Consider the following 26,735-nt stretch of genomic DNA (forward strand, 5'->3'; position numbering starts at 1 on the left):
TCTCTGTTTCTCTCTCATTGTGAAATACAAGTTTGATTTTTATCACTTTTTATGTTATAGCTTTGAGTTTGGCACAAAAAAAAAAAGAGCGTTTCTACCATAACGGAGAGGTTTTCGGTGGTGGGTCCCAGTGCCTCCAGAGACTCGGGTTCATCGGTGGGTCTCCTGTAGTGGAAGGCCGACCCGGCAATGTCAAACTTCCTGGGCCAGTCGATGGTCCAAGCTCCGTTGATGTAGTAATCGTCCTCTTCGGATTTTAGAGCTGAGATATTACAAAAAGAAAAAAAAAAGGAATAAGTAAGAAAAAGCATTTGCAAAGAGGAATTATGACTTTAAAGACTTGGAGCTCGTCACTGAATACCAGAGGAAACATGCAAAAACGTGACCAGCACTTATAGAAAGGATGTCCTACTGACTATGGAGAAGGTTAGCAATTATTTTTAATATAAGAATTAATATAATTAATATAAAAAAAATAATATAAAAATTAATATAAAAATTTTATTTAAAATTTTTTTTTTTTACCAAGACAAAAAAATCAAAACATCTAAATTTTCTAAATAGATGCTTCAACATAAAGGTAAACAGTTTGTGTTCAGGATATGTGGGGTACTAGCTGCTCTTTTCCTGGATGACCTTCCTGCATGAAGGGGAGGTCAGCCTCAATGAGTCACTGGAAACCAACCCTATTAAATAAGCTTTACCAGTTCGGAGTGGCATTTGACTTTGTAATTTAACGCCTTGAAATTGGGTCTCTGTCTCTTTAAGAAACTCCTCCTCTCTCTGAAACTCCGCCTTCAGGAAGTCATCACAACGTGGCTCCTTTACTAACCCTTTAACAACATTTTCACCAGTGTTGCACTGAGAAGTAGCTCCTATAATGTGCTCATGCGCAGTTCCAACAGGTGTCTGCTAATTGCTGCTGGCTAGTCTGAAGGAGCTGAGTGGGGGAATTGCAGGAAGAGGGACTGCTCTGTGGGGCAAAAGTTAAAATACTTGGAAACTGCAGCTTGGTAACACTGCATGAGACTGACATGACACTGTCATAAACATGAAGGAGTCTTTATGAATGTTTATGACCGTTGTCATGAAGTGTCATTTGGTAAATAATAACACTTTTAATGGACGTTTTATGCAAATTTTAGTGCAACTTTGCATTTCATGACAACAGTTGTAAACATTCGTGAAGACATGACAGTTGTCATGGCAGTCTCATGCACATCCCTTCAAATAAAGTGATACAGTATACAATAGGGGCTGTATACTGTGTCACTAGGGGCTTCCGCACTTCCCATATCTGTGTTCTCTGTCACTTTTTCAGCAGCTAAAACTGTTTAAACCGTTGTTAACACGTCGTAGCTTGTTTTTCCGAGCTACCTTCAAATGCAACATGAACGCTGAGACGCTTGCGCTGGGTTTACACCTGTGAGGCAGTGACAGAGACCTGCTGCTGCTGTGCAGAGTAGCTCAGGTGTCTTAGAATCATGGCAACAAACAGCAAAACGCAAAGAACTTTTCACAGATTTTCCCCCAAACCAACCGAATGAGTTGAGTAATGCTGTTGGATACGAGTAATGTTTGCTAAAAGATGACTAGCTAATACCAATACAGCATGTTAAGCTTGTTAACTAGGAGCCTGTAGGCTACTGGTGTTATCCATGTTCAGCTACGTAGATTCATTTTGCCCCCCCAAAATAAGTCGATGGCCGCCCCTGTTACTCGTCTGGAGCCGGGGCTGGCTGAGGGTCAGAAAAAAATCCACAATCAATTCTAACTTGTTCACTGAATCCTTGATGTAAACAAAGGCCAAATTAGGGCAACCTTGCCGGTAAAGGGCATTCAGGTGGACTAACACACACAAGAGCATCATTTTCAAAGTTACGTTTTCTGTGCATCCAATCAGGAAAAACAAACTATGCAGATACTTAATATTCTGACACTCTGTATCATGTTCTGCAGATTGTCCTCCATAGCTTTTACTTGACAAACAACGCTCCTTAACATACCACAGCCTCCTCCTTTATCTATAAATCCATTGTCAGCACATCTGGCACTGAACGGGAGCATTGTGATTTTTTTTTTTGACCAGCACAGTCCGCAAATATTCCCCTCCCTCACCACCACCTCCCTTCACCCGCCACCCGCCTCTGTATTTATGCTTCCTCATGCAGACCTAATAAAACACTGGGGGGGGGAAATCCAAACTTCTCTAACCAGAGGAGCAGAGAGTCAGGCAACGCTACATAAGAGCAATATTATCATTATCAACTGAGGTCACAGATGAAATTCATAACAAAGTTACAAAGCGCTCAGACGGGAAAATAATACCCCCCACCCCCCAAAAAAGCAAGTCTTTAAACTGTGATATATGAACATCATATCCTCTGCGTTCCCGGAGGAGCAGGCAGCTGTCACCACGGCCCTATAAATCTGACGCAGCTCTCCGCTTCAGAGTGTGACTTAAGTCGTCCATCAACGCCGTCCGGTATAAATCCAACACGCTGCCACATGTCTGTCTGTGGCTAACGATAAGACGCGAGGCCGACTTAATTGAATCCGGTCGTCTGATTGTTTTGCTTCTGACGCTGCCAGCGATGTGAATACTATTTATTTAAAAAAAATGTTTTTGTTTAGTCTGAAATAAAGTGGATGAGTCTGATGCCAAAGTATTTATTAATAGGATTCAGGGGAGGTTTTTTTTTTCTTTTTCACTTATGAGAGACTGTGTTTTACGGCTTCGCTTTAAGCAAGAGGAGATTAGATGATGGGATTCTCCAATTTGCTTTTTTTCTTTTTTTAAAAAAGACGTGAGGAAATGTGGATGACACGGACCTAAATATGAAACAGCTTGGCGTTGCAAACTGCCAAATCAGCGCGCGGCGGTAAATTAACTTCTCTACACATCAGCAAAAAACTAGACTGCATGGAAATCTCCTTAAAATGCTTGAAATTTTGCTCTGCTGCATGTTCGTGCAGGATTTTTTACCTTTAATTTTGAAAGAGGTAAAACGTTTGAATATTGCTAAGGATATTAAAACTCTGCAGTGGTCCAGATCTTCACGGCACGGTTACATTCTACTGTTTTCTTGTTACTCTTGTATCAATTTTTTGCTGCCATGCTTTGAATCGTGGCCCTTGTCGCCTGACCAAAACTCAAGAGTGGTTCAGAGAAATTTAGATGTTTATTCTTATTGTTTTGCACACAAAAAAAATCTTAGATGTGTCTCAGGTTTCAAAAATTGCACTGCAGCTTTAAAATGCAGCCAGAAATGAGGTCGTCTCTGGATTATTTTGGACACAATGCGGTCTGGATCTTGCCACGTTTGTAGCAAGGTCAGAATGACTCGTTGCTATGGTGGCAATAGATCAAGGGCATAATATTCCATCTGTTTCCTGAGATCAAAAAGTTTAGAGATCAACATGAGATGGTCTCGCTGTATGTAGAGATCCCAGCTGGGCAAAGCCACATACACCTCCAAATTGCCCATACAGTGGACCCCCGTTATTCACGGGAAGTAAGGACCACAGCAGCACGCAGGTAACTTAAGTCTGTAAATGTTGGAGACCCCTATGAAACTAAATTGGGGTCATAAAGTTTGTTCAAAATAAAATTTATTTGAAACAGAAACACAAAGTGTTTGGAAACTGAACCCCGTCAACTGAGGCCCAGATCATAGGCTAAAACAGAGCCACCCTTAAAATAGGCAGCTGTAAGCGGGTCTATGGAGCTAAATTATGGCCATAAAGTTTGTTCAAAAGAAAAAAATTTAAACTAATTTCACCAAGTCTTTAAAACGCCTAATTTCATCTAAGGCGTCTCATGACCGTTGGCAGAAATTTGTTTTGTATGCGAGTAGAGATCATTTTGTCCGTGAGGAGAGTTTGTATAATGTTTGTTTGGAATATTTTGACAGGAAATTAACTCCATAGACACTCCCTGCTGACTCCAACATATTTTGGAATCTCATACCAGTAACTGATTCTCAATAAGGTTGCAAAGAGGAGCCTATTGCGGTCTATAACTCACCTATGTAGTTCTTTGACACGGCGACTTCTCTGATCTCGATGTGAACCGATCCTTTTGGGATCTGAACCACCTCCATGTAGCCTGGGAAACAAAAAAAAAGAAGATAATTTGAAGGGACCGTGATTCCCCCTCCCCAACCAACCTCCTCTATGTGACAAATCATTCCAGCACAGATGAGATGTAAGTTTACGTCTGAATCTAAGTAGGAGTACATATAGATTAAATTCCAAACCAACAACCCAAAAAGGACAAAACAACCCTGCAGGAGGGCAAAAAGGCCCTGTTTTTCCCCCCTTTTTTCTTTTTTTTCTGTCCATCATACACACGTTGTATTTTAGGTGGTTTACAAGCCATACCATAGAAGGAGAAATATGTTTTCTCCTACTTCTGCTCTCTATATTCAAACCCAAACTGCACTAAAAACCAAGCGGCTGATTTCTGACCTCCTTGATCTAATTAACAAGAAAAAATATGTTTCCATACGTATCTTGACTCAGCTCCGGTAATCGTGATAAAGGGAAACGATTACCTTCCCAGTTCCAACCAAGTACAAGGCCGGTTTACCAAAAGAGGGCTGAGTCACATTATGGTCTTACAAGCAAAGCAGAAAGTGCCATCTCAGTTCAGTACCGCAGTTCATCAGTGGAAATCTAACACATCTCTGACATGTCAACCCTCTTTTCCTAAACGCCAGTGCAGGAGGTCAGACTTGGTTTACCTCCTCTGGGCAGAGAGTCGTTGAAGAGCCCCTCGGTGGCCTCACAGGTGCTGCCGTCCCCTCCACACACACGGCAGCGGTCTTCTCTTGCGACTGAGTCCAGGATGTTGTCGCAGCCCACATGCTTTGGAGACAACAGAGGAAGAGAGGCAAAGTCAGGATTGTTATAATTGATTAAAGGCTGAGATTGTTTTGTCACGGCTCACGTTAGCTTTACCTTACGTTTTGTTTGAATTTTCTAATGGATAGATTTAGTTGAGAACAAGCTAAGCTACTCGCATTCAGTCTGACAGAAGGCTTACAAAACGCAAATTCAACGTAGTTTATGTGGTGATAGACCAACATAAAGTAGATCATAACTGTGGAAGGGAGGGAAAAATGACCAAGGACTACATTAGCAAATTAGCGAATGGCTAGAAAACCTACGTACAAAAAACAATGGTTGCTCTGTTTTTAACATGTATCATTGCTTAAAGTTCTGTCCTTGAAGAAATGAATTTGAATCGAGTTGAATATACATCATTTCCGATTTCTTCTCTGATGTGTTAAGGGTTATGTGCAGTGTAAGGTTAGCGGCCCACTTAGCATTCAGTTTGCAGGACAAAAAGTTCTATTCTTTTGACCCACCTGGCAAGGACCACACAATATCACAAAAAGTCTCCGAAAATTCAATGAAATCAGTGGATGCAATGAGACAAAACATTAGAAGCCTTAAGATGTGTAAATACAATCCAGACATCAGCAGGTTAGCTGCTATAGGTAGTTGTGGGTTGGAAATTGGTAAAAGTTTCAGTCATATACAGAAGTTCAAAGTTTTTTAACTAATATGCCAGAGAAACTGTAGGAATGACATGAGTTTTCACTGGCTGTGTGGTGCACAGCGCTGCCCCTCCACTATTGTTGCTCCACCACAGGTCAGCTAGCCAAAAGAAGGCTACTACTACTCTTTTTTTTGCAAAAAATAATAGAAAGTGATGCTGTGGAAACTGAAACATGACCACCCATTGATCTTATGAAGGTAATACTGTTTTAAAAGGAAGATAAAGGCATGTCTGCCAAGCAGCAGACTAGGCGGATAGCCATGCTAATTTACATGCTAACGTTAGCTTGCTATATAGCAGTGTTATTCTATAAATGGTAAAGCAGCAGAAAGGTATATTCTGTGGAGTTGGAATCGAAAAACTACTACTTTTAGTTGGTGTTTATTGAATGTAGCATCAAAATGTACATAAAAACAATAAATAAATCTTAGATATTATATTATTTGTTATTTTAAAAGAAGAAGGAATGCATATTTATTTGGTTTAAGATAAAAGTAACTTGTTTTTGTAACATTATCATGTTTAAATTGTTGCATAGACACAGTTATACTGTATAATACGGTGATTTCTTTCTTTCTTTTTTTTTTACTGAAGGTTCTCTTCAGTAGAGTGACATTCCCCTCCCTTAAACATGTTTCTAATGCTTTTCTTTCTGGATCAGAGTGAGACAATTGTGCTACTAGCTTAGGTTCTTATTTTTGCGACACTTTTAATCGAGAGCAGTCACGTCGGGATAGGTTTGTGCAGCGTTTTATGCTGTTTGCAGGCTTGCTGCGTCCTTCCGGCAGAACAGTCCCAGCGATTTCTGTCTGTTTCCAGGGTTTATGCTACGCTAAGCTAACAGCTGCTGCATATGAGGGAAAGCTAAGCAGGTTTATTGAGAGCTGGCATCAGTCTAACGGAAAACAAATAAACACAGTTCCCTCCTAGAGCTGAAACAGGACGGGCTCATCCAGTGTGGGGGATTTCAGAGGGAAGGATTTGTCTTTTGTTTATTTATGAAGGAAGTCACCAGAGTACAACAATGCCCTCCACCTTTTATTTAGCCAGTATTCCCACAGCCTCATGGAAATCCACTCCCTCCACCGTTTTAACTCCAGATTCAGACATTTCATACATGTGCTGCAGTATAATAATAAAATGCAGCGGGTGTGTGTTGTTGCTAGAAAGTTAATCCTGACTTTTCTCTTTAATATTCTGATAACACTAACTACATGATAATTCAGCTGAGTTCAAAGTCAAAGTTAGGGGATTACTTTATGGTTCGTTTTGTCACCAACCTTGGGAGCTTACTGACATCCAGCACCTTGATTTGTCATTTGACACCTCGGCTTTAAACCATTCCAGTTCCTTTCGTATATTGTTTGTTTTTTGTTTTTTTTAAGCACAACAATACACAAAAATCAATCAGATTGTGGGGGAGAGCATCAGTAGTACAGCCTTGCCACAGATCCTCAACAGAATTTAAGTCAGGACTTTGACTAGGCTGTTCTTGCAAACTGCTCCAATCTCTGTTATACCTTTGTTTTAGTGGAAGATGGAGGAGCACTGATAAATCGGCCCTGATTTTCTTTATTTTGGAAGATCTGCCCCCCGGCAAAAGTCTAACTGACCGTTTCAGGTCATGTCTGCACGTTCGCAGCTAACGATAGTCACACCTGTTGCCAATTCAGCGACTTTCTTGCTGTGTTTAACAACATTTCAGACAGAAACATCGGTATAGGGCAAAATCATCATCGGCAGATCAAGTGTTTTAAAAATCGTAATCGGAAAGAAAACTGTAATCGGTGCACCAGAGGTGACGTTCTGCCTGAGCCTCGAGTCTGTTGTGATAGAGGTATCAACTCTGCTGAAAGCAAAATCTCATTGCATGACGCTGCCACTACCATGTTTCACAGCGCGGATGTTGTGAGCAGACACACTCCGTTTTACACCTCAACAAAGACGTTACTCAAAGGGAACTAAATGCAAATGTTTGTCTTTTCAGATTTTTTTTGTAAAACTGAAAAAAAAGTAAAATCATTATATGCTACTCCTTGTTGGCACATAAAATACAAATAACAACTTAGTATTGCTTTTAATTGTCAAAATTTAAGCAATTCTCAGTTGGAAAAAGAAAGTTCATGGATCAGAACCTTGGAGATAAAAGTGGGTCGCAGGATTCAAATTGTAAACAAAAGTGTGCTGGTCAGCTTCTGGCCATCTAACAACACACAATGTAGTGTGGTGTGTGTGTGTGTGTGTGTGTGTGTGTGTGTTGGTTCCACTCTCTTTTTTTTTTAATGAGAATCAGATTAAAGCTGTGGGCAGAGCCGCTGCATTTCTGTGCCAAGCTGGAATCTGTACGGTCAGGTGGAAGTCAAAGCAAATACTTTAAGTGAGGAACCAAAAAGTTATTTCAGCTGCATCTGGAAGATTACACAGAAAAACCTTCTTCTGCACACACACACACACACATGCACGGACACACACGCATGGATACACACAAGCCCCACAACATGATTTATGCTCATGAAAACAAAGCGAGCACCAGCTGCCAGCTCCTTTCAATAAAACCGTATTTTGCCCTGTTATTAAATCGGCCTTTTCAAATATAAAGAAAATCATTATTCAATAAAAACTGGATTTTTTTTTCTTTCCGTTTTATTTACCATGAAACAATCCAGAGTGAGGCTGCAGGGCCCTGATAAGAGCTCCTTCAGCGTCACTCGATCACAATCAGAGACTCAAAGACCTGATTGTTCCTCACTGGAGATTTTTTTTTCTCTTCTCTTTCTTTTTGCTTCGAGAATTGTGTTTATAGAATCGGTATCCAGCCGTCAAAGACGAACCCAGCGCCGATGTGGAGGAGGAGGATGAAAAGGAGGAGAAGGAGGGAAAAGCCGAGATAGAGCGACAGCGGAGAGTTTTATTTGACAAAATTAAACAGCCAGCGTCTACAATCACTTAAGATTCTGCGCTATCGGAGCGAGCTCGCGCTACGGCCGTGTGACGAATGCGAGCTTTTCTCCTTTTTTCTAGGGAATTACATACAATTGGGAAAATTACCATAACTGTAAAATGTTGACTTTTTCCAGAATTATTTAAGACGGAGGCTGCTGCTGCATGAAGTCTGGAGCCGTGCGAACAGACTTAAATAATCGGTTTCCTTGCGAGCGCCGCTGTGCCAGGTTATGACTTGCGACTCGCTCTCTGCCTCTCGTTTGGGCTGAGCTGAGTGAAGATCAAAAGTCACAATTCTGAGATTAAAGTCAGAATTATTTTTTTGGTTTTGTTTGTTTTTTTCCCCCCTCTTTTCGCAAGCCTCCAAAACCAGCTGTTTACAGATGTTCTCCAACCAATCCGAATGAGTCGAGCCGTTTTGCAAAGAACGCTGCAGAAATACAAAATCTTTTGTTCTGGTTTCTAGTGCAAATATCTTAGTGCAGTTGAAACAAGACAAAACTAACTTACAAGTAACTTTTCAGCGAGATAGAAGAGCTTGTTTAAAGTCAATAATTCCTTTTGATTGATGAAAAAAATACTAGTTGAATTGGCGGATTCTTTCAGTAATAAGACTTTTTCCCATGTTATAAGAGAACATTATTAAGGAATCATTGACTTAAAACAAGCTCTTATAGCTTTCTCAAAAGTTACTTGTAAGTCAGTTTTTTGTCTGATTAAAAGTGTACTAAGATTTTTGCAACAAGACACTGGACAAAAAGTGCTTGGTAAGATTGTTTTTGCAGTGCAGAATGAGGAGTAGCCCATGGCGTCACTAGGCCTGCTGAAGCCTCCCTAAAACAGAAGCTCATCAGGCTCCACCTGAGTTCTGGATGATATGAATTGCTGCCAAGCATTGCTTGAGGGTCAGCATGCAATTCGGGAGTTGGCCATATCTCCCAAAGTGAAACACCGAGCAAAATTAGAAAAAGAACGTTGGGTTACATAACGTAATCCCTGGTTCTTTGATAACAGAGTGAGGTGTTTCACCAACACCTCCCTTCTTGCATGGGCACGGAAAGAAACCTGCTTAGAATGAGTTGAGAGGGGTAGGTTGGCTGTGATACTGGACGGTGGGTGGAGCCACGGTCACGGCTCAACCTGCCTGTCGAGGACAGATGTGATGTCATTGGAGCTTTCGTAGTTGGGTCACGCTGGGACGATTCCCATAGTGAAACACAGAGCGAAGTTATCAAAGAACCAGGGATTGCGTTACCCTACGTTTTTGTTGTTGTACTTTCCCGCTACGTTTGATAACATACTGTGCGACTACAGGAGGCTAAGCCCCCCTTTGTGTTTAAACCTTAGTGTTGCCCCTGGCAATGAGTTCAATCTCTGGATTTAAAAAGCTTTCTCTTTTACCGCCCCCCACCCCTCCTCAGTTTGGGGTGTCAATACTTTTTTCAAGCCACGTTTTATTGCTAAAATAATCTTAAATATTTCTTCTTGAAGGCTGCTTGAGTTGCTAGCTAAAGTACTCAAAAACTACCAGGCTAGATTCCATAAAAGATCACATAAAACACACATTAATTTATACACAAATCTAAACGTTAATGTGTTTCTGTATAAAAACAACCACTTAATTGAAGTTTTTCCTTCAGATGTTAGGGCAAATTACCTTGGCATGTGCTCAGCATTCCAGATGAGTGATGCTTGCTCGCCTTACCTTACACTCGCCGTTGATGCAGATGTCCAGAGAGTCAGCCTGACATCGGGTGCCGTCGACGACAGCAGGGGAGCGCTCCGTGTAGAAGTTATAGCCCTCCGCCAGGCAGTTGAGCGCGCAGGGCTTCACGCCACCTGGAACACACGGCGAACACGTCGTTACCTCCAGCTGAGCCTGCGCACGGAGAGAGGTCGGCGTGACCCAAACCCTCGCAGAACCTGAGCCGCACGCTGAGCTGCAGCCGGTGTTGACAAAACGTAAACGCGGAGAAAAGCAAACTAAAATCCACTCACCAAAGAAAAAAGACAAAACGTGAAATCCAAACGAAACGCAACGACCTGCCAACGACAATTAGCGTACCTACTCTATCCGTTTCTTTTTTCTTTTACATAAACATGAAGCAATGTAGGTCAAGAAGTCAACGGTTGAACTGAACAGCTCTTTTGACAAATGAGATCACGCTTGCATTGCAAGAATTTCAAAGACCGACTGGTTCCCAAAATCTCTGCGAGTTCGACTCAGACAACTATGTCTCATCTTCTGGTTGACTGTTGACCCGAGATGCATCGAGTGAGGAGTCCAGGTCCCTCAAGTTTGGTCCAGCAGCAGCGGCTGAAAGGATTTAGAGGAATGTCAGGAACTCTGCAGACATCAAACAGAAGCGAGTCTCTGTTGGTGTGAACGGGGAACATGGCTCCAGACGGGCCTGCAAGCTGTCAGCGGTGACACGGAGAGGACGACAGGTCTCACTGCTCTGGGCTTCAACAAAACAGGCTTCCTATGCCGTCTGGACAGACTGGATGGGTCTGGGATCCGATTGAAGTATTTGAAATGTTTGAGTAGGGAAGGAAAAGGAGAGTAGAGAATTTATAGAGTATGTTTCCTTCCCACTGTCTCCATTCCTTCATTAGTTTCTCTTCCATATGTAAAATCTAACCACTGTGGTTCATTTTATGGATTTAAAGGGGCCGTATTATGTATTTTCCAGGCACACAGTGCCATTTTATAACACAATCAAGTAACTATGTGGTTATAAAAATGCTGACTATATCAAATATGACTTAAAAGATTTTTAATTTTGTAATTTAAAGCCTTGAAATGGGGTCTCTGTCTCTTTAAAAAACTCCTGCTCTTTCTGAAACTCCGCCTTCAGGAAATTATCACAACAGGGCTCCACTATTAACCCTTTAACAATGTTTTTACCAGCGTTTCACCGAGAAGTATCTCCTATGATGAGCTCAAAAGATACTCAGTTCTACCAGGTGTTTGCTAATTGCTGCTGGCTAGTCTGAAGGAGCTGACTGGGGAGTCGTTAAGGGACGGTTCCTCTGTGAGGCGGAAGCTTGGAAGCTGCAGCTCAGAGGACGAGCTTTGTCCTCGAAGGCGGAACTAGGTCCACCCAGGTGTTTTTCACAGCTGAATGGTTGCCACGGAGACTAAAGGATTTCTCAAACATGAATGAGAAAGTCAAAGCAACACACCAGGTGTGTTTATAAAATATGATGTAAAGCTCAAAGAAGTCAATTATACATAATAACGCCCCTTTAAGGGTTGGCTTTAGCCTGTAATTGTTGCTTCTTTCATGAGGATCTTGTGCAAAAATGTGCTGCAGTCGTGAACTCACCCCCAGTGTAAGGCTTCCAGTTGTAATACTTCCCACGGAAAGGCATGTTATCAAAATCAGCGCACTGCTTCTCCCTGAAATCCTGAGATCCAGCTGGGCATGCCTGGAAAAAGAAAAGATTTTTTAATACTTAGGATTTTAATAATCAACGCTTAAAGATTATTCACTTCTCTTTTATTTTCATGCGATTCAAATCCCAGACATGTTAAGTAAAGATCCATGTTATCTCCTGCCTCTCACCCAGTAAACACTGGAGATAACATTACTTTCAGTCAGAAGAAATGTTAATAAGCTAAAAGATTTGTTTAACCAAAACACCCCAGGGGTATGAATAGTTTTGGCCTCATCTGGAAATTCCACCTAAATATGAAGTACTCGCGCCGACGCCACAGAGCACAGCATTTCTGTCCAAAATGTATTTTATTCATATTTATTTTGTAACTTTCCAATCCTACAATGCATGAAAAGCATAAAAAAAAGTGATTTTATCTTCTCCCCTCCCCCCGACTCTCCTGAACCAAAGTTTACATAAACACCTTCCGATATCTGTGTGTAAGTTTACTGACGACGCAGGCGCCAATCATGATAACTCCGTCTCCAGTACCTCCAGTTCGCAGCAACGTGCCAATAAAAACGCCAGGCTCTCCCCCGGAGACGGCAACAGAGGACAATTTAAAAATAAAATAAAATTAAATTTAAAAAAAGCTGAACATTTTCCAGCGTTTCATTGTTGACTCAGTGGGAACTGAGGTCCGCAGGCACGTTTCCCTAACTTTTCATTGGGAATCTGTTCTACGATAAATAATTGATCTGATTTAGAAACAGAAACAACACAAACCGCAGCCTGCGCGGGTAAGTGTTCTTGTTTTTCACCGAACATCACACACGCGCTCGCAGAATTCCCTGGACGGAGATCGGTCGGCGGTATGAAGCAGCGGTCGGGGCCTCCTGTTTGTTTTCCAAAGAAAGCACTCGCTGCTTGCTCGCTGCTGTTATTTATAAAATTTGTGGTTAAACGTCTAGTAGGGCTTAAACTATTTCAATTTTCACCAAGAGGAAAAAAAAAACAACAACCCAATTTCAGAAGTAGTTCAACAGAGGTCTAGGTTGCAGCCATCTTAAATATTTGCACAAAGCAAAGCTCTGAAGCTTGGAGAAAACTCTTGGGAATTGATTTTTTTGAAATCAGCTCCGAGACCGACACAGAAGTGTCACTAGAGATACAAAATGTAAAATAAAAGGAGAATAAACACAGACATACCTGGGGAACAATAAATCCTACTAGCTTGTACTTTTGTTTCCAGGCAATGTTTCAGATTAAGGAAGCACCGATTCACTTTTTTCATTTCCGACACCAGTACCGATATCTGAGGTTCTGTATCGGTCAATACCGACCCGACGCAGAAAAATAGAGCTGAGTCGACTTGAAATGGTTCTTTTTCTAAACACAGACATAAATGTACTGAATTACACATGTATTTGATAACTTTCCTCCAGTACAGCACATTTAAATACACCAATAGCTTCACAAGTTTGGTCAAACATGTAAAAACAAACCGCAACAAACATTACAAATGGTTCAGAAAGTGCAATTAGGAATTCTAGTTTTGATGCAACATATATAATAAACCATGATGTAGAATTAGATCTGCCGTTCTGGATCGGGCACATTGTCACCGATACCCAATCTAGGATTTTTTTCAATGTTGGGACCGGTACGGATATTAACATCGGATTGGTGTGTCTCTATTTCAGATAAAAGAGGTTTGATGACACAACTCGTATGAAAATAATGGATACATCCAAACTGCTATGTCTTGGGTTGTTTAGAGTCGTTTTGGAGGTTTGATTATTCTGCGTTCCTTAGCCTCTTCCTTTGATTAGATCAGTCTTGTTTCTGTTTTATTTTCGCTCGGTCCTTCTCAGTGTTTCTAGTTATGTTTAATTCTTGTGTCTAGTTATTCTTTTGTTTCTTAGTCTAGTCCTGTTGCTTCCCTGCCCTGATTTGCTCCTGGATTCCTGTTTTTTTTCTGCTCTGGCTCTCTGCGTCCCTCGTGATTTTCTTCTAGGTTTTTTCATCATTTCGGGGTCATTAAGCATTCCTCATCTACAAGCTGCCTCTGCGTCTCTCCATTTGGGTCCACTTTTAAACTACACATCATGACATAAACCAACCTGGCCTTGTGTAAAATTAGAATAATAGGTGCCCGTCTTGTAAAATTATACATTAACTATAATTAACCACATTTTCTTGGTTCAATTTTATGAGCAAAACCTTTACAATAAAGGAAAAAAAAAATCACTTAACGAGAACTTGTATGGAAACATGCAGTGAGTGAAAATATCTTACTAAAGTGGACAAAATGCACAAATGAGTGAATTTCCTGAAAATAATTTAGTCACTTTTAGGCCTGTCATAATGATAAATTTTGCTGGACAATAGATTGTCCCAGAGGTTATTGCGACAAATGACAATATTGTTGCTTTGAGACAATTGTGGACCTTGATCTTGGCATACCTGCGTGAAAAAGTCCAAAACAGTTTTCCAGCAGCCAGAAATATTCCTTTTAATGAGAAATGGGGCGCAGCTGCTGCTGCCACAGAACCATATTTGGTAAGAGTGCTGCTCTGTTGGTCGTTGGTTTTGTGAGGTTTTGCCATTACTTGGAAGAAACTCTGGATTCAGTGCGACCATCGTCCGGATGGCTACCCGTCCGAACAAGAACCCTTTGTCCTTCAATATCTCCGTCTGGGAGATAGATCTATGACACCCTTTGGTTTCTCCCAACTTTTTCCATCTTAGGATGAGGGGGACTATGCTGTTAAAAAACTGTGTCTACCGTCAAATGTCACGATCTCACGGTCGTGTGACACAAGCCATCCACTCTCAGACCTGATTTAGGTAGAAATGTAAGAAAATCCACTGAGGAAAAGATGAGAAGTGTCTTTCTTTTCAAGAGTTTGAGATGATAAATAAAGAAAAATAAACTTTGCAGTTGGTCAAGATGTGTGTAATAAAGAGACAGGGCCGGCCCAAGCTTTTTTGGGGCCCTATAGGCATATTTTCATTTGGTGCCCCCCCCCCCTCCACCTACATGTCAACACCAGAAGAATCATCATTCTTAAGCTACTCTACTCTAGCTATGATTATCATAACAGGGTTTTTATGGAAGTTGATGTTAATCTTACAAGAGTAGCAAAAGAAAAAGAAAAAATGCAATTATTTGGATTTTGAGATGCAGAGTGGTATTGAAGTGTACCACAATATTTTCACTATTTTGAAAGTATATCAGCTGATAAACATTGAATTTACAGTAAGCAAGTTAGGAAGTTTAATTATACAACAGTGGAACAAACTTTCACCAAAAAAAGATGAACTTATTGTGTAACAACTATACAAAATATTATAGAAAAAAATTTTTTGCAAGTGTAATAGCAATTACTCTGTATTAGTCACTGTTATGTTTTATACATATATATATATATATATATATATATATATATATATATATATATATATATATATACTGATACTTTTTATCATCCTAACTTTGTGCTCTTGAGGGCCCCCTGGTGGTGTGGAGGCCCTAAGTAGCCACTTAACTCGCATAGGCCTTGGGCCGGCTCTATACCATGATATGGACATAAAATTTTATTGTGATATTTTGTGTCACTGTTGTGAGAACAGTTAAGATTATAATTTAATTTATTACTTATTTTTTAGGTAAAAAAAAAAAAAGCAAGATGTTGGCTGCATGGCACAGCATTCATGGCGCAACAAACACAAAGGTAGTTCTCGAAGCCCATGCCAGGCTGAAACAGGCTTCTTCAGGACATCACTTACTTTAAAACATGTGATTCATATTACTAAACTGTACACAGTACCTGCTATTAATCATATTTTTGAATTTATTGATATTAATTGATGCTCTCGTGGAGTAAAAAGTGGCTAAAATAACATTTTCGATCACAATGTCACCTTACCTTCTTTTTATACAACATCAATAACTGAAATTTATCATGACAACGATAAATCCAAATTCTTATCGTGATAAGAAGTTTTCCATGGTAAATGATAACCGATACGATAAATGCCCTCCCCTCAGGCAAAGTCATAAAAATGGACTCACGTCTGTGTTACAGGATCTGTACCGTTTTCTCTCTCCAAGACAGTACTTTCCTCCTCCAGACGGGCTGAAAGGAACAGGAGATTTGAATGAATGGGGGGGGATTAAGAGAGAGGGAGGGGGAAAAAAGATATTGTTAATTTAGCATCTCGAATTGCAACGATGATTTATTTTTAGGATGCGACACAAGAGCGAGAGGCTGGACGCTGCACACTGACAAGTTTTGGTGACAAAGTCTCTGCCGGGACACAGAGAAGCGTGTTTGTGTGTGAATGCGCTGCCTTGCTGAGTCTGCGTTTCATTCATGAAACCCAAGCTCCGCCGAGACCCCTTAAGTGTGACGTGACATTTAGGTTTGGACGAGACGAGCGGTCTGTAACTCCAGATCCATTCTCTTCTCAGAAATCTCTTTTTTTTCTACCTCCACTCCATCTTTGAGGGATTTATTTTTCTTCTTTTATCCCTCCTTTCTCCTTCATTAGCCTCTCTTTTTCCTCCATGATTATTTCCACTTCAGTGCAAAAGAGGCTCCTGTAATGAATGTGTTTGAGGCTCCTCTAGCTGTGTTTATTCATCCCTCCCCTCCACTTTGCACAGATCCCTGAGCTGTGCTGATTACCGTACACAGGTGGTCCACATTACGCTGGTGCCTTCCCTTTCCCACCCTGTTTCGTTCCCCACCCCTCATCTTATTTGCCGTCTCTTCTTTTTTGTCTTCCCATGACGTGTCTGATGTAACACCTCTGCTTCCAAAACAACAGAATGCGACAGTGGAAGGAGAGTAAAACCCCCCAGATGTCTGCATGCAGGCCGGAGATGCTCTGGTTGCTTTAAAATAAAATTAAAAAATTAAAAAAACATTTTACCAACCCAAAAGTTTGAGGAAATATCCACTTCAGGTTTGACTAGTTTTAAAACTGTTAGATTTTGAACTGGAAGATGATCATTTGTACAGTAGCTCCGATTTGTTCTTGTAGACTTTAGTTCAGAATTTTTCGGAGTTAAGACGTACGACATTGAACAATAATTTCGTCTAGTTTTGGATGCCGTACAACTGAAGGATTCTTGGGCTATTTTTTAAACTTTCGGATAGTTAGTCATAAAGCGTAACGGTTAGCAGTGCACCGATTGCAGTTTTCAGACTGATCTTTAAAAAGCCTAACCTGATGATTCCCAATTTGGCTTATACTGATTTTTTTTTTTTGTCTGAAATGTTGCTAAATACTGCGACAGACTGGCAACCTGTCCAGGGTGACCCCCGCCTCTCGCCCGGACCGTTAGCTGGAGATAGACACCACCGCCTCCCGACCCCACTAGGGACAAGGGTGTTAGAAAATGGATGGATGGATGTTGCTGAATAAATGTTGCTAAATATAGCAAGAAAGTTGTTGAGTTGTTAACGGTGGGGTGACTATTGTTAACTGTAAATATGCAGATGTGACCTGGTGGACAGTTGTCCTCTGTCTCACTGCAGAGAAAAGAGGACAGTGGTTGGTTTTTAGACCTTTGCCGATAAGATCAGTGGATATGATTGGCTTCACATGTAAGTTTCGGCCGATCACCGAAAAGTAAGGAAATCAGGGCGATTAGCTGATTAGCATCTCAAATGCTACCTGAACTATGACACCAAATCCCAGAGGAGTTGAAAAGGAGGCTTCATGGATGGAAGGCAGGACCAATGAGAGACAGAGGAAGTTCAAAACATCTCTTCCGTCTATCTGGACAACCATGGATCATATCCCCGATTCCAACATCTCTCTGCTCAAATTTTGAACCAAACGACCAGACAGAAATTACAAGAGGAGCGACAAAAGCAAATGAGACAGATTAGAAGTGCTAGCCAACAGCTGATAAATATCATCTCTGCTGCCTGGATATTGAGCTGTTAGCATGTAATGACAGTCATGAGGGTGTCATACAGCAACAGCCTTCAGTCAGAGGCCTCTTCAGATTCACTGCACGACTGACTGCTACTGGAGGTTCTTCCTGCCCACAGCTTCAGCATCTATGACGACATTTTGAGTATTAGCAACTTTAATTTTTTGGGGGGTTGGGGATAAATGAAGTAGGGCTGGATAATATGGCTGAAAAACATTTCATGATTTGGAAACATCATTAGAAATTTATTTTCCTGGAGTGTTTATAGGATAACCTATCAGTTTGCTGACTAAAAGGTGTATTGTTTGACTTGTCAATTGTGGGAAATCAGTGTGTAAGCCTGAAAAAGACAATCATCCATCACTCTTCAACATTTTTGCTTTCTTCTTTTCACCGCAAAGTGAATTAGGATGAGTGTAACGTGATTTCATTTGAATTTGTGATGTTTTTCAAAAGGAAACACATCAGATTTACGAAGATCATTTTCCAAAGCCTATTAATAATTACTTTTCAGTATCAAAAATATTTGCTTCCCGTATGCCACTGCCTCAAGCTATATGAAAGCAAATGCTAATAAAACATATATTAAATGTTTTTTTCAGTCTGTGAATAAGGAATAAATCCACCCAAAAAACATTTCAGAGCGTATTTTACGATACAAAACAGCCCAGTTCCTGTCGCTCTGCTCCCACGTGGATGTAGCGCGCATGCAACAAACGGAATAGACACAAACACACACTTGTAGGCGGGACCTGGATGTGTGTGTTCGGCTTGCTGTGGCTTACTTTTGCCTACTTACGCTGGGCTGTCACAGTGCCTCATGGAGGAAGAAACGCCGCCTCCGCAGGTCCGGCTGCACTCTCCCCACAAGGACCACGGCCCCCAGCCGCCGTCCGCGCTCTCGGGCCGGGAGCCGAACGCGACGCATTCTCCCTGGTAACACCACTGGTCATGGAGGGGCGAAAACAAGCAGAAAGCAAAAAAGGAAGGTTTTGTTAGTATAGAGTTAAATCTGTTATTAAGTAGCGGTGGAACTGGATAAAAATTAATTGCAGAGTCTGTAATGAATGAATCCCATCTTCATCAAAAACTATATCAAGCAAATAAGCAACATATAAACCCTTTTTGCTGCTGATTGATTGAATAAATAGACATACAGGCTCAACAGTAATTATTTTTTAATCTACTTTTTAATCTGTTATGGAGATTATTCAACCCTCAGTTTGGTGCAAAGTGTTATTATTTACATTCAGCTTTCAAGTGTTTCAGGAATCAGTCATGGAACTTTTTTGGAAAAAAATCTCTCTTTACAAATGCTGACGTCAGCATTGGGAACGATGATTGGCATTAATTTGCTATTTTGCGTCACTGACAGGCTAAGTTCTTTTAGCACAACGATAGTCTTTTCCAGGGTCCAATCAACTTTTACTCTTCTTTGGCCAAGAGAAGAGGCTTTGTTGTCGTTTTTTTTGCGGATGTCGCTCGTACGTCAGATTTACTGGTGTACCAGAAACATGAATATAAAGGATCCTTTATACATAAAAGAAAAAAAAAAAAGCAATTAATTGGGTTCAAGTTTCTTAGCAAGGAACTTCACTTTGCGACAGTGGTTAAAATAATATTAATGAAAACCTGCCATCACAATCCCTATGGTTGTGCAACTAAAAAAAATAAAAGCTGTTTATTTAAAACATAATCATAAAAAAAGAAAAACTTTCACCTATTATATGACTATTTGAAACATTCTAGCTCATGGCTTGACAGTTTCCGTGGATGTGTGATGGCTCCCGAGGCGGGAGAGGAACAAAAAGAGCGGCGAGTTATTTTTCAGGGGCTAAGCCAGTCAGCGTTAGCGGTGGAGGAGGGGATCAGAAAGTGTCTTTTGTCTCTCCAACTGGGTCAGTGGGTTATTGTCTCGCTGAAAGTGAAACTGAAACGGTCAAGGTGAGGGCTTCGCTAGGGCCACCGTTCTATTTGTCTGACTCACTCCATTCATGTGCCAAGGCCCTGTCTAAACAAGATTAGCATTAGCAGAGGGAGAGAGGACAAAGGGATCGGTACTCAAAACTTTAGAGTATAATTCATATTGGTGGGTTCGTTTGAAGACAGTAAAAACTCAAAAGCTTGACTGACCCTCTCTTATGCCCTCCACTTCCTCCTACAGTCTCTTCCTTCAAACTCTGCTTCTCTCCTCTTCATACGCTGGAAGAGAAACGGCTGACAATCATATTCCTCCAGCAGGGGCAGACCCTCCCACCTTCCCTATGGTTTCAACCTGGGGCCTCCCTGTGTACGTGGGCTCCGGTCCTCAAAGGCTCCAACCAGCTAATGGTAATCACAGGCGACAGCTCGTGACGCTCTCCTATTCTTCCCTTTTGGAGCTCGGACCGTCTGGCAACAATGGCTGCCGTAATCCACGTTAAAACTGTCTCCCCCTAACCTGGCTGGCATAATCAAAGGCCTGATGATCTACAGCTCATCAGGATTGTGTGAGTGTGTGTGTGTGTGTGTGTGTGTGTGAATGGCAGCAGCAACTGGAGGAGAGCATGTTTATGGAAAAGAACCCTTGTGGAAGTTGAGATTGGTGAATGTCACCAAACAAATGATGACCAAAAGGGTTAAAGGAAGAAAAGCTAATAAGAAAGTCTACAGGCCTTAAAAGGTAAGGCATGTACATCTATGATGCCTTGCAAAAGCACATATTTCCCTTGAACTTACTACCAAAAAAACTATTTTATTTCATAGATTCACCCACAGAAGTACATAATGATGAAGTGTTGGAAAATATTAGATGGTTTTAAAACTTAGCCAACGTGAATGCGTAATGAAACTCTGGTAAAAACTCTGGTTGGCCTACAAACCTCAGTCTCGGTTCAGTTGAAGTGAACTCTGGTGCGGTTCAAATGGATATGTGAACGCCACGCAGATAGGAGCAGCTTCCTGCTCCAAAAGCAGGAAGCTGACTATAGCGCAAGGCATTCTGGGTAAAATACAACCAAAACAAATGTCTGAGTGAACTGTTAGGAAAAATTAATCGCAGTCTTTAGCTAAAGACAAAAGAGAAATCCTACAACAGCTAAAAACCAATGCCACTCCATTTTTGCTTACATTTTGTGAAGAAAGAAATCTTCTTCAGAGGTTTTCATGTCGTTTCCTTCTGTAGTTCTTGGTGCAGCGCCACCACAGGTGAGGAGGTGAACAGTTTTTGGGGTTTTTTTGCCAGCTTAGATGCATCAACTGTGAAGCTAGTTGCTTTAAGGATGCTGTGACACAGTGGAAAACGAAACACAAACTAATTCCTCGACTGGTTAACTGTCTGCAGCTTCCAAGTGGTGCGAAGCTAAAGGACTGTTTTCAGTTCTTTCCTGAGTCTGGACTGCACTTGATCACATTAGAGTAATCAAATCTGAATTGGAAGATCCCACATTGACTTTAATACAGCTTTGGATATATGAAATCGTAACTTTATCTGTCAAAACAGTAAAAGTGGATTTTTAATCCTTTTTTTCATCAGATTTTCAACATCTGGACTGAAGACATTCCTTGTTTTTATTTCTTCAATAACATATTAAGTAGACATGATCTTAATAAACCAAAAGTAAGCTAATTTTATTTTTTTAAAAACTGGTCTTGCATAGTTGCTGTATTCAACAAGTAAATATTGTCTAAAAACGTTTGGGGTTTTATCATCCTCGTTTTTTCTCCTTTTATTTTGCCTTCTTTATTTTTGACAACAAAAGTTGAGCCGTGCTTGTTGGAGTTAGCGAAATATAACCAATAAAGCAGAAACTCTTAATACTTTGTCTAGTACCTAAATAAGCGTTTAAGAAGATTTTATTTAGATGTAAAAATCTCAAATTAATTCTTAAATTGTGGACCAAGGGGCCAAACAAAATCATCCAGAGTGGCGCAAATGGCCCCCTGGCCACACTTTGGACATCCCGGTCGTTAGCTGTGGGTGATTTCATGAGTCTGGAAAAGAAAGTTTCTTTTTGTTGTGAAAAGAAACTATGGAATAGTTAGGAGAGGGGTTCTTTTAGGTTGTTTGCAATAATCTTTATATGCAAAAAAAAAAAACATGTGCTGACTTACCCCTTTCTCAATGCTGCCAGTCTGGCACAGAGTCCCCTCTGCAGCCGGGATACTGTTAGTTACACAGCGGTTGCTTTTGCTAAGGCACCAGAGCTCTCTACACACTTCCTAGGAAAGAAGGCAAAAAGCAAGTTGGTCAGAATAAATCACATCGGCAGACTGGGGGGCTGCGGGGGGTGTACTGTCGGGAAAAGAGTGAGGATGATTTATCATTGGATTTTTGTGGTTTTTCTCTTGGTGTTTTTCTTCTGCTGCCTGGCAGTTGTGAGATCAGCAAAAACAAAAGAAGACAAATGACAGAAATTCATCTATAAATCGACATCATTTGAGATGAAATCAGAAAACGAGAGGAGTTGAGAACGCGTCTTGTCTTCTGACATCAAGAGGCCATATGCTTTAGATCACAGTGCATCTTAAGCAATAAGCCAAGGGTCATCCGGTGCTCTTAATGTGCTTTTATGAGAAATGAAGAGTCAGCTGGATCAACAGCATGACTTACATTTTTTCTTTTTTTTCCGCATTTGCCTCAGAACCACATGGGACCGTGACATCAGTTCAAGAAATCCCCATTTTGGCGCCTCATTATGGGAAACCATGGGTGAGCAACAGGCCTCCCAAGTCTAAGATAAAGACAAGATCCAAGGCCTGACAGATATCTGCAGTATTACTGAGCGGCAGGGCCAGACTAAGCAGATTTTCATTTGGGGCCCCTATGCCAATATGTCAACACCTGATGCTTTTTCATTCATACGCTACTCTATGTGTGTAAACGTACCTATTACGATTCGCAGAAATGAGTGCTATTAAAGTGTGCCATACTGTTTTAATTATTTGAAAGTAACATCAACTGATAAACATTAAATTTACAGTGAACAAGTTGACAAGTTTGATGTCTAACATTTCCCAAACTGTAGCAGCACCCAACAGCAGGAAGAGATTAATCTGTTACGTGTGTACCAACTATAAACACAATAGAGAAATTGTTTTTCCATAGTATTATCCAATGTTACTTTAAAAAAACACATTTCTTTAAATAACATTTTAATTAAAAAGAAAGTTTTATTTTTTAAAACATTTTTAAAACATTTCAAAGTGACATTCTTAAATGTCACATTCTATTTTGACGTCACCATCATCGGTTATAGCTGTGAAGTTGTCAACATAATGTTAAATCTTAAATGTACGTGTGACATATCAAAGAAAAAGGGACGCTGCTCTTTGCTACTAACTGTGTACACTGCGACAACTAGATTTCAAGGTCGAGAAAAAGTTTACATTTAAAAATTAGTGAGGGAGAGGGAAGTAGGTCAGTTATGCTAGCTTGACTTTGATAATTTAACATTTAGATGTGCTGCAGAATTTGGTGTGTTTCGATTCAGTTAAAAAAGAAAGGGCGACTCACACACCAACTGTGACAGATCATCAGTAGAGCAGGGGTTTAAATTAGCTGATCATCCACCACTGTGGTCAGACGATCATTTATTAATAATCGCAAAATAAACTCCGAGCTTGAAAGCATAATACTGTAACAGACTGAATGTTCTGTGCTTTGTGTGGGACCTTTTTGCATGTTCTTTGGTGTTGAATCCTGATACATTAGTGTATGTGTTGCTATGGCAGCAGTTCTGTGTGTAGCATCAAGTCGTCACCCTGGTGGTGTGGGATCCCTAAGCGGTAATCAGCCTCTTCACTCTCATATGCCTTGGGCCGGTTCTGCTGAGTAGTTCTGAAGCATCGCTCCTGAAACTCCTATAGAATCCATTTGGATTACCACAGAAAAGGAAGGCGGCATAAACGAATCATCCGTGCTACCAGAACAGCCCTGTACAATCCTGCATTAGATTTCCCATTAAGCCAAACTGGATTGCCCCCATCTCTCGACTTCAAAAGCTTTTTTTACGGGACAGTTGTAAGCGGAAAATGAAAGAGAGTTATGGCTCCTCGCATAGATCTTGAGGCCCGGGGTCAGTAAATACGCCCACAGCTCCCAGAGCCTGTCCATATTAAATAAAGCAGCAAACTGACACTCTCAGGTTGCAAGTTCTCCCCTTCTGCCAGCTGCTTTCAATAATCCACCGCGCCGCTCTGTTCACTATCATCAGTCACACTCAGAGGTCAAGCCGTCCAGACCTCAAAGAACAGGGATGAGCACTAGGACGGATTTATGCGAGCCAACAACAAACTGACGATAAAAATTACTTTTCTAATACAGCCATCAAATGGTGTTTGTTTTATTTGAAAAGTTTCAGCTTCCACTGACTTGGGAAGAACTCCCATCTATGTCGGTAAGCTTCCTGTGTGACTCAACGATGGGATGGATCCATGTAGCTAAATTACCGCTGTAAAAAGACCCAAACATCCTCTCTTGACGACTGTAATGCTTTTCCCACCTCTGACGCAGTCTCAAGCTGAGATTTAAAGTCCGTGACGACCCCCGGGGTTCAGTCATCAACATGGGTGCGCTTAGTTAAAGCCTCTAAAGCCCATAGTCTGTGAAATATTGCAGCCGTGTTGGTCTGCACCAGTGTTTCCAAACTTTGTTGGGCAATTCCCCACCAAAATACCAAAAAACACAAAATAATATACTGCCTGTGTGCTCTTCAGCTCAAGTAAGGTTTGCTTTTTTATTGTGGTAGATTTGAACAAATCTTTATTTCCTTTCAGGTATGTACCCTACTGGGCATGCCGATCAAGGCGGTTCTAGCTAGCCTCAAAGAAATTAAATATTTCACGTTCTTTGAATTTCAATCTATAGGTACGGGTCATTCATTACACCCAATGCTGGTCACTGCCTTCCGATGCAATTCCGCTCCACTTTAATCTCTTTTCACACGGTGTTCTGCAATTTCTCCCATTGGCTTGGATTGTCGCCGGTAAAATTTCTAGTGGGCCAATCAGTGAACAGAAGGAGAGGTTGTGATCAATGACACTGTTTTTCTTCACTGATTTAGAATTGTAATCTGCCTGTAGTTTTAGAGATGGTGGCAGAAGAAGTGAACGAAGCAATTCGCTCAATTCAGTCCGTGTTGGCCACGCCTCCAAATACTGAATTAACATTAATCACTGCCTCTCTTTGGCACTTCTCTTGTCGCAGTGGAGGACGGTTGCTGGCAGCGCATTCCACTTCCAGTATGCTTCATAACGCCCAACTGGTGAATTACATGCATCGCGGCTAAACGTTAGCATTGTCTGTACAGTCTAAAATGCATAGCTGCAAATGTTCAGATACATTTTTTATTTACTTGAATATCACTTGGTCTAACGTTGGGGTGAAACTGCTGAGACATTAACTCCTGAGATGACTATCTTAAATATTTGGCTGCTAATTTTCTAATTATTTTAAAAAATTTTATCAAAGTAGCAAGGATGCAGGATTGCCTCCAGTACTTCCTTGGCATCTCTTCAAAAACGTTAGGTAATAAGGATTCATATCTGCTTGTCCAACGCATTGATTTAGTCCTGTATGTCGAGGCTGTTATCATTTATAAAACATACATCGAATTAATTGTATTTCATTGTGACAATGGGACAGGCTACAGTGATATTCTGCCGTCCATTGACATGAAGCAAACACGCCACGGTGTTATTTTCCTTCCTCTGACCTCTAACTTGCACAATAATTTAAAGGGAACAAAAAGTAAAGCACACATAATTAAAATGTGCTAGGATGATACCGGGCAGATGTCAGACTGCTGTTTTTTATTACACAGTTTCATGAGATCATGTTTGTGTGAATCCCAAACAAAACGAAGGAGTCAGCCATGCGGGTTTTTGTTCCGTTAAATCTTACACGTCTGAGTAATGTATGACAACGCACAAACAGCTCATTCCCACACCTCTGTAATTTATAGGCTAAAAAAAAAAAAACGTTGTAGAAGCCAGTTCCAAACAAAAAAAAAAGAAGAGAGAAACTGTAAAGGAAATATCTCTTTGCTTATTTAGGACTAAATTTACCTTTTTCTTTCTTTGCTAATAAAATATGAAATACTGATGGGCCTCACTTGATCATTCTTCATTAAACAACTCTGATTTATTTATCCACGCGTGGCAGTGAATTTTTTTACGCAGAAGATTAATGAACGTAGTGCAGATTTCTGGATTTAATTTTGCATTTTCTCTATCTTTAACCCAGCAATTAATTTTTTTTTCTGTTATTTCACACACTGAGCCAGAGGAATGAAGTGTTAGGCAACATCTTTTACCAGTGAAATGCTGCAACCATAAAATGACTGCACATTTATTGATGCATATGGGCAAGATGTAAACTATCAGGTATTGGATAATATAATAGTATAAGAACAATAATAAAATTTAAAAAAAAACATGAAAAAACTTAATAGTTGGTGTTTGATCCACAAATGAGGCATTTTAACCTATTAGACCTGGTGTCCTCAGGTCTCCTCTGGAGCTCATAGGGGGAGCATATCAATCATAGGAAGCATTATCATTTGATTTCCATAATAAACCTCCAGTCTAGCTGTGTTGGATTGTCTCCATAACTGCGTGTCTGTCATCCTGATCTGAAACCACAATTATGAGCTTAGGGGCCAAAATAACGGGACGTCATTTTGGAGTCTGTCGTAATCTGCTGTCAGATATTTCTTTCAATAAAATGAAATAACCCAGATAATCTCTAATGTTCTTAGCAAATCCCTGTTTAGCAGAGATTAGTTGACTTTTTTTTTTTCCTGGTTTGTGCCAAAATATTTATGTAATGAGCAGCGATCTGGGTCCACTTGTTGAAAAGTCTTCACGTTTTACCATGAAGTTGCTCTTGGTTTTTGACTGCCTCTTTCAAAG

The 26,735-nt window shown here is 40.7% G+C and overlaps 1 protein-coding gene across 3 annotated transcripts in view; it reads right to left on the reverse strand.

The window, feature by feature from the left end:
* The window catches only part of adamts6 (ADAM metallopeptidase with thrombospondin type 1 motif 6), a 76,427-nt gene that overhangs the window by 18,638 nt on the left and 31,054 nt on the right, over positions 1 to 26,735 (reverse strand). For 2 of the 3 annotated variants that reach the window (XM_023338555.1, XM_023338553.1), the window contains exons 13-20: positions 21,936 to 22,043; positions 18,643 to 18,788; positions 15,969 to 16,032; positions 11,839 to 11,941; positions 10,215 to 10,348; positions 4,746 to 4,869; positions 4,028 to 4,108; positions 99 to 262 (exon numbers count right to left, since the gene is read on the reverse strand). In XM_023338555.1, coding sequence (XP_023194323.1) covers positions 99 to 262; positions 4,028 to 4,108; positions 4,746 to 4,869; positions 10,215 to 10,348; positions 11,839 to 11,941; positions 15,969 to 16,032; positions 18,643 to 18,788; positions 21,936 to 22,043 — 924 coding nt within the window. The remainder of the gene's footprint in view (positions 1 to 98; positions 263 to 4,027; positions 4,109 to 4,745; positions 4,870 to 10,214; positions 10,349 to 11,838; positions 11,942 to 15,968; positions 16,033 to 18,642; positions 18,789 to 21,935; positions 22,044 to 26,735) is intronic. The other variant, XM_023338554.1, reaches the window with a different exon arrangement.

Source organism: Xiphophorus maculatus, chromosome 8 (genome assembly GCF_002775205.1).
Source record: "Xiphophorus maculatus strain JP 163 A chromosome 8, X_maculatus-5.0-male, whole genome shotgun sequence".
NCBI classification, from domain to species: domain Eukaryota; kingdom Metazoa; phylum Chordata; class Actinopteri; order Cyprinodontiformes; family Poeciliidae; genus Xiphophorus; species Xiphophorus maculatus.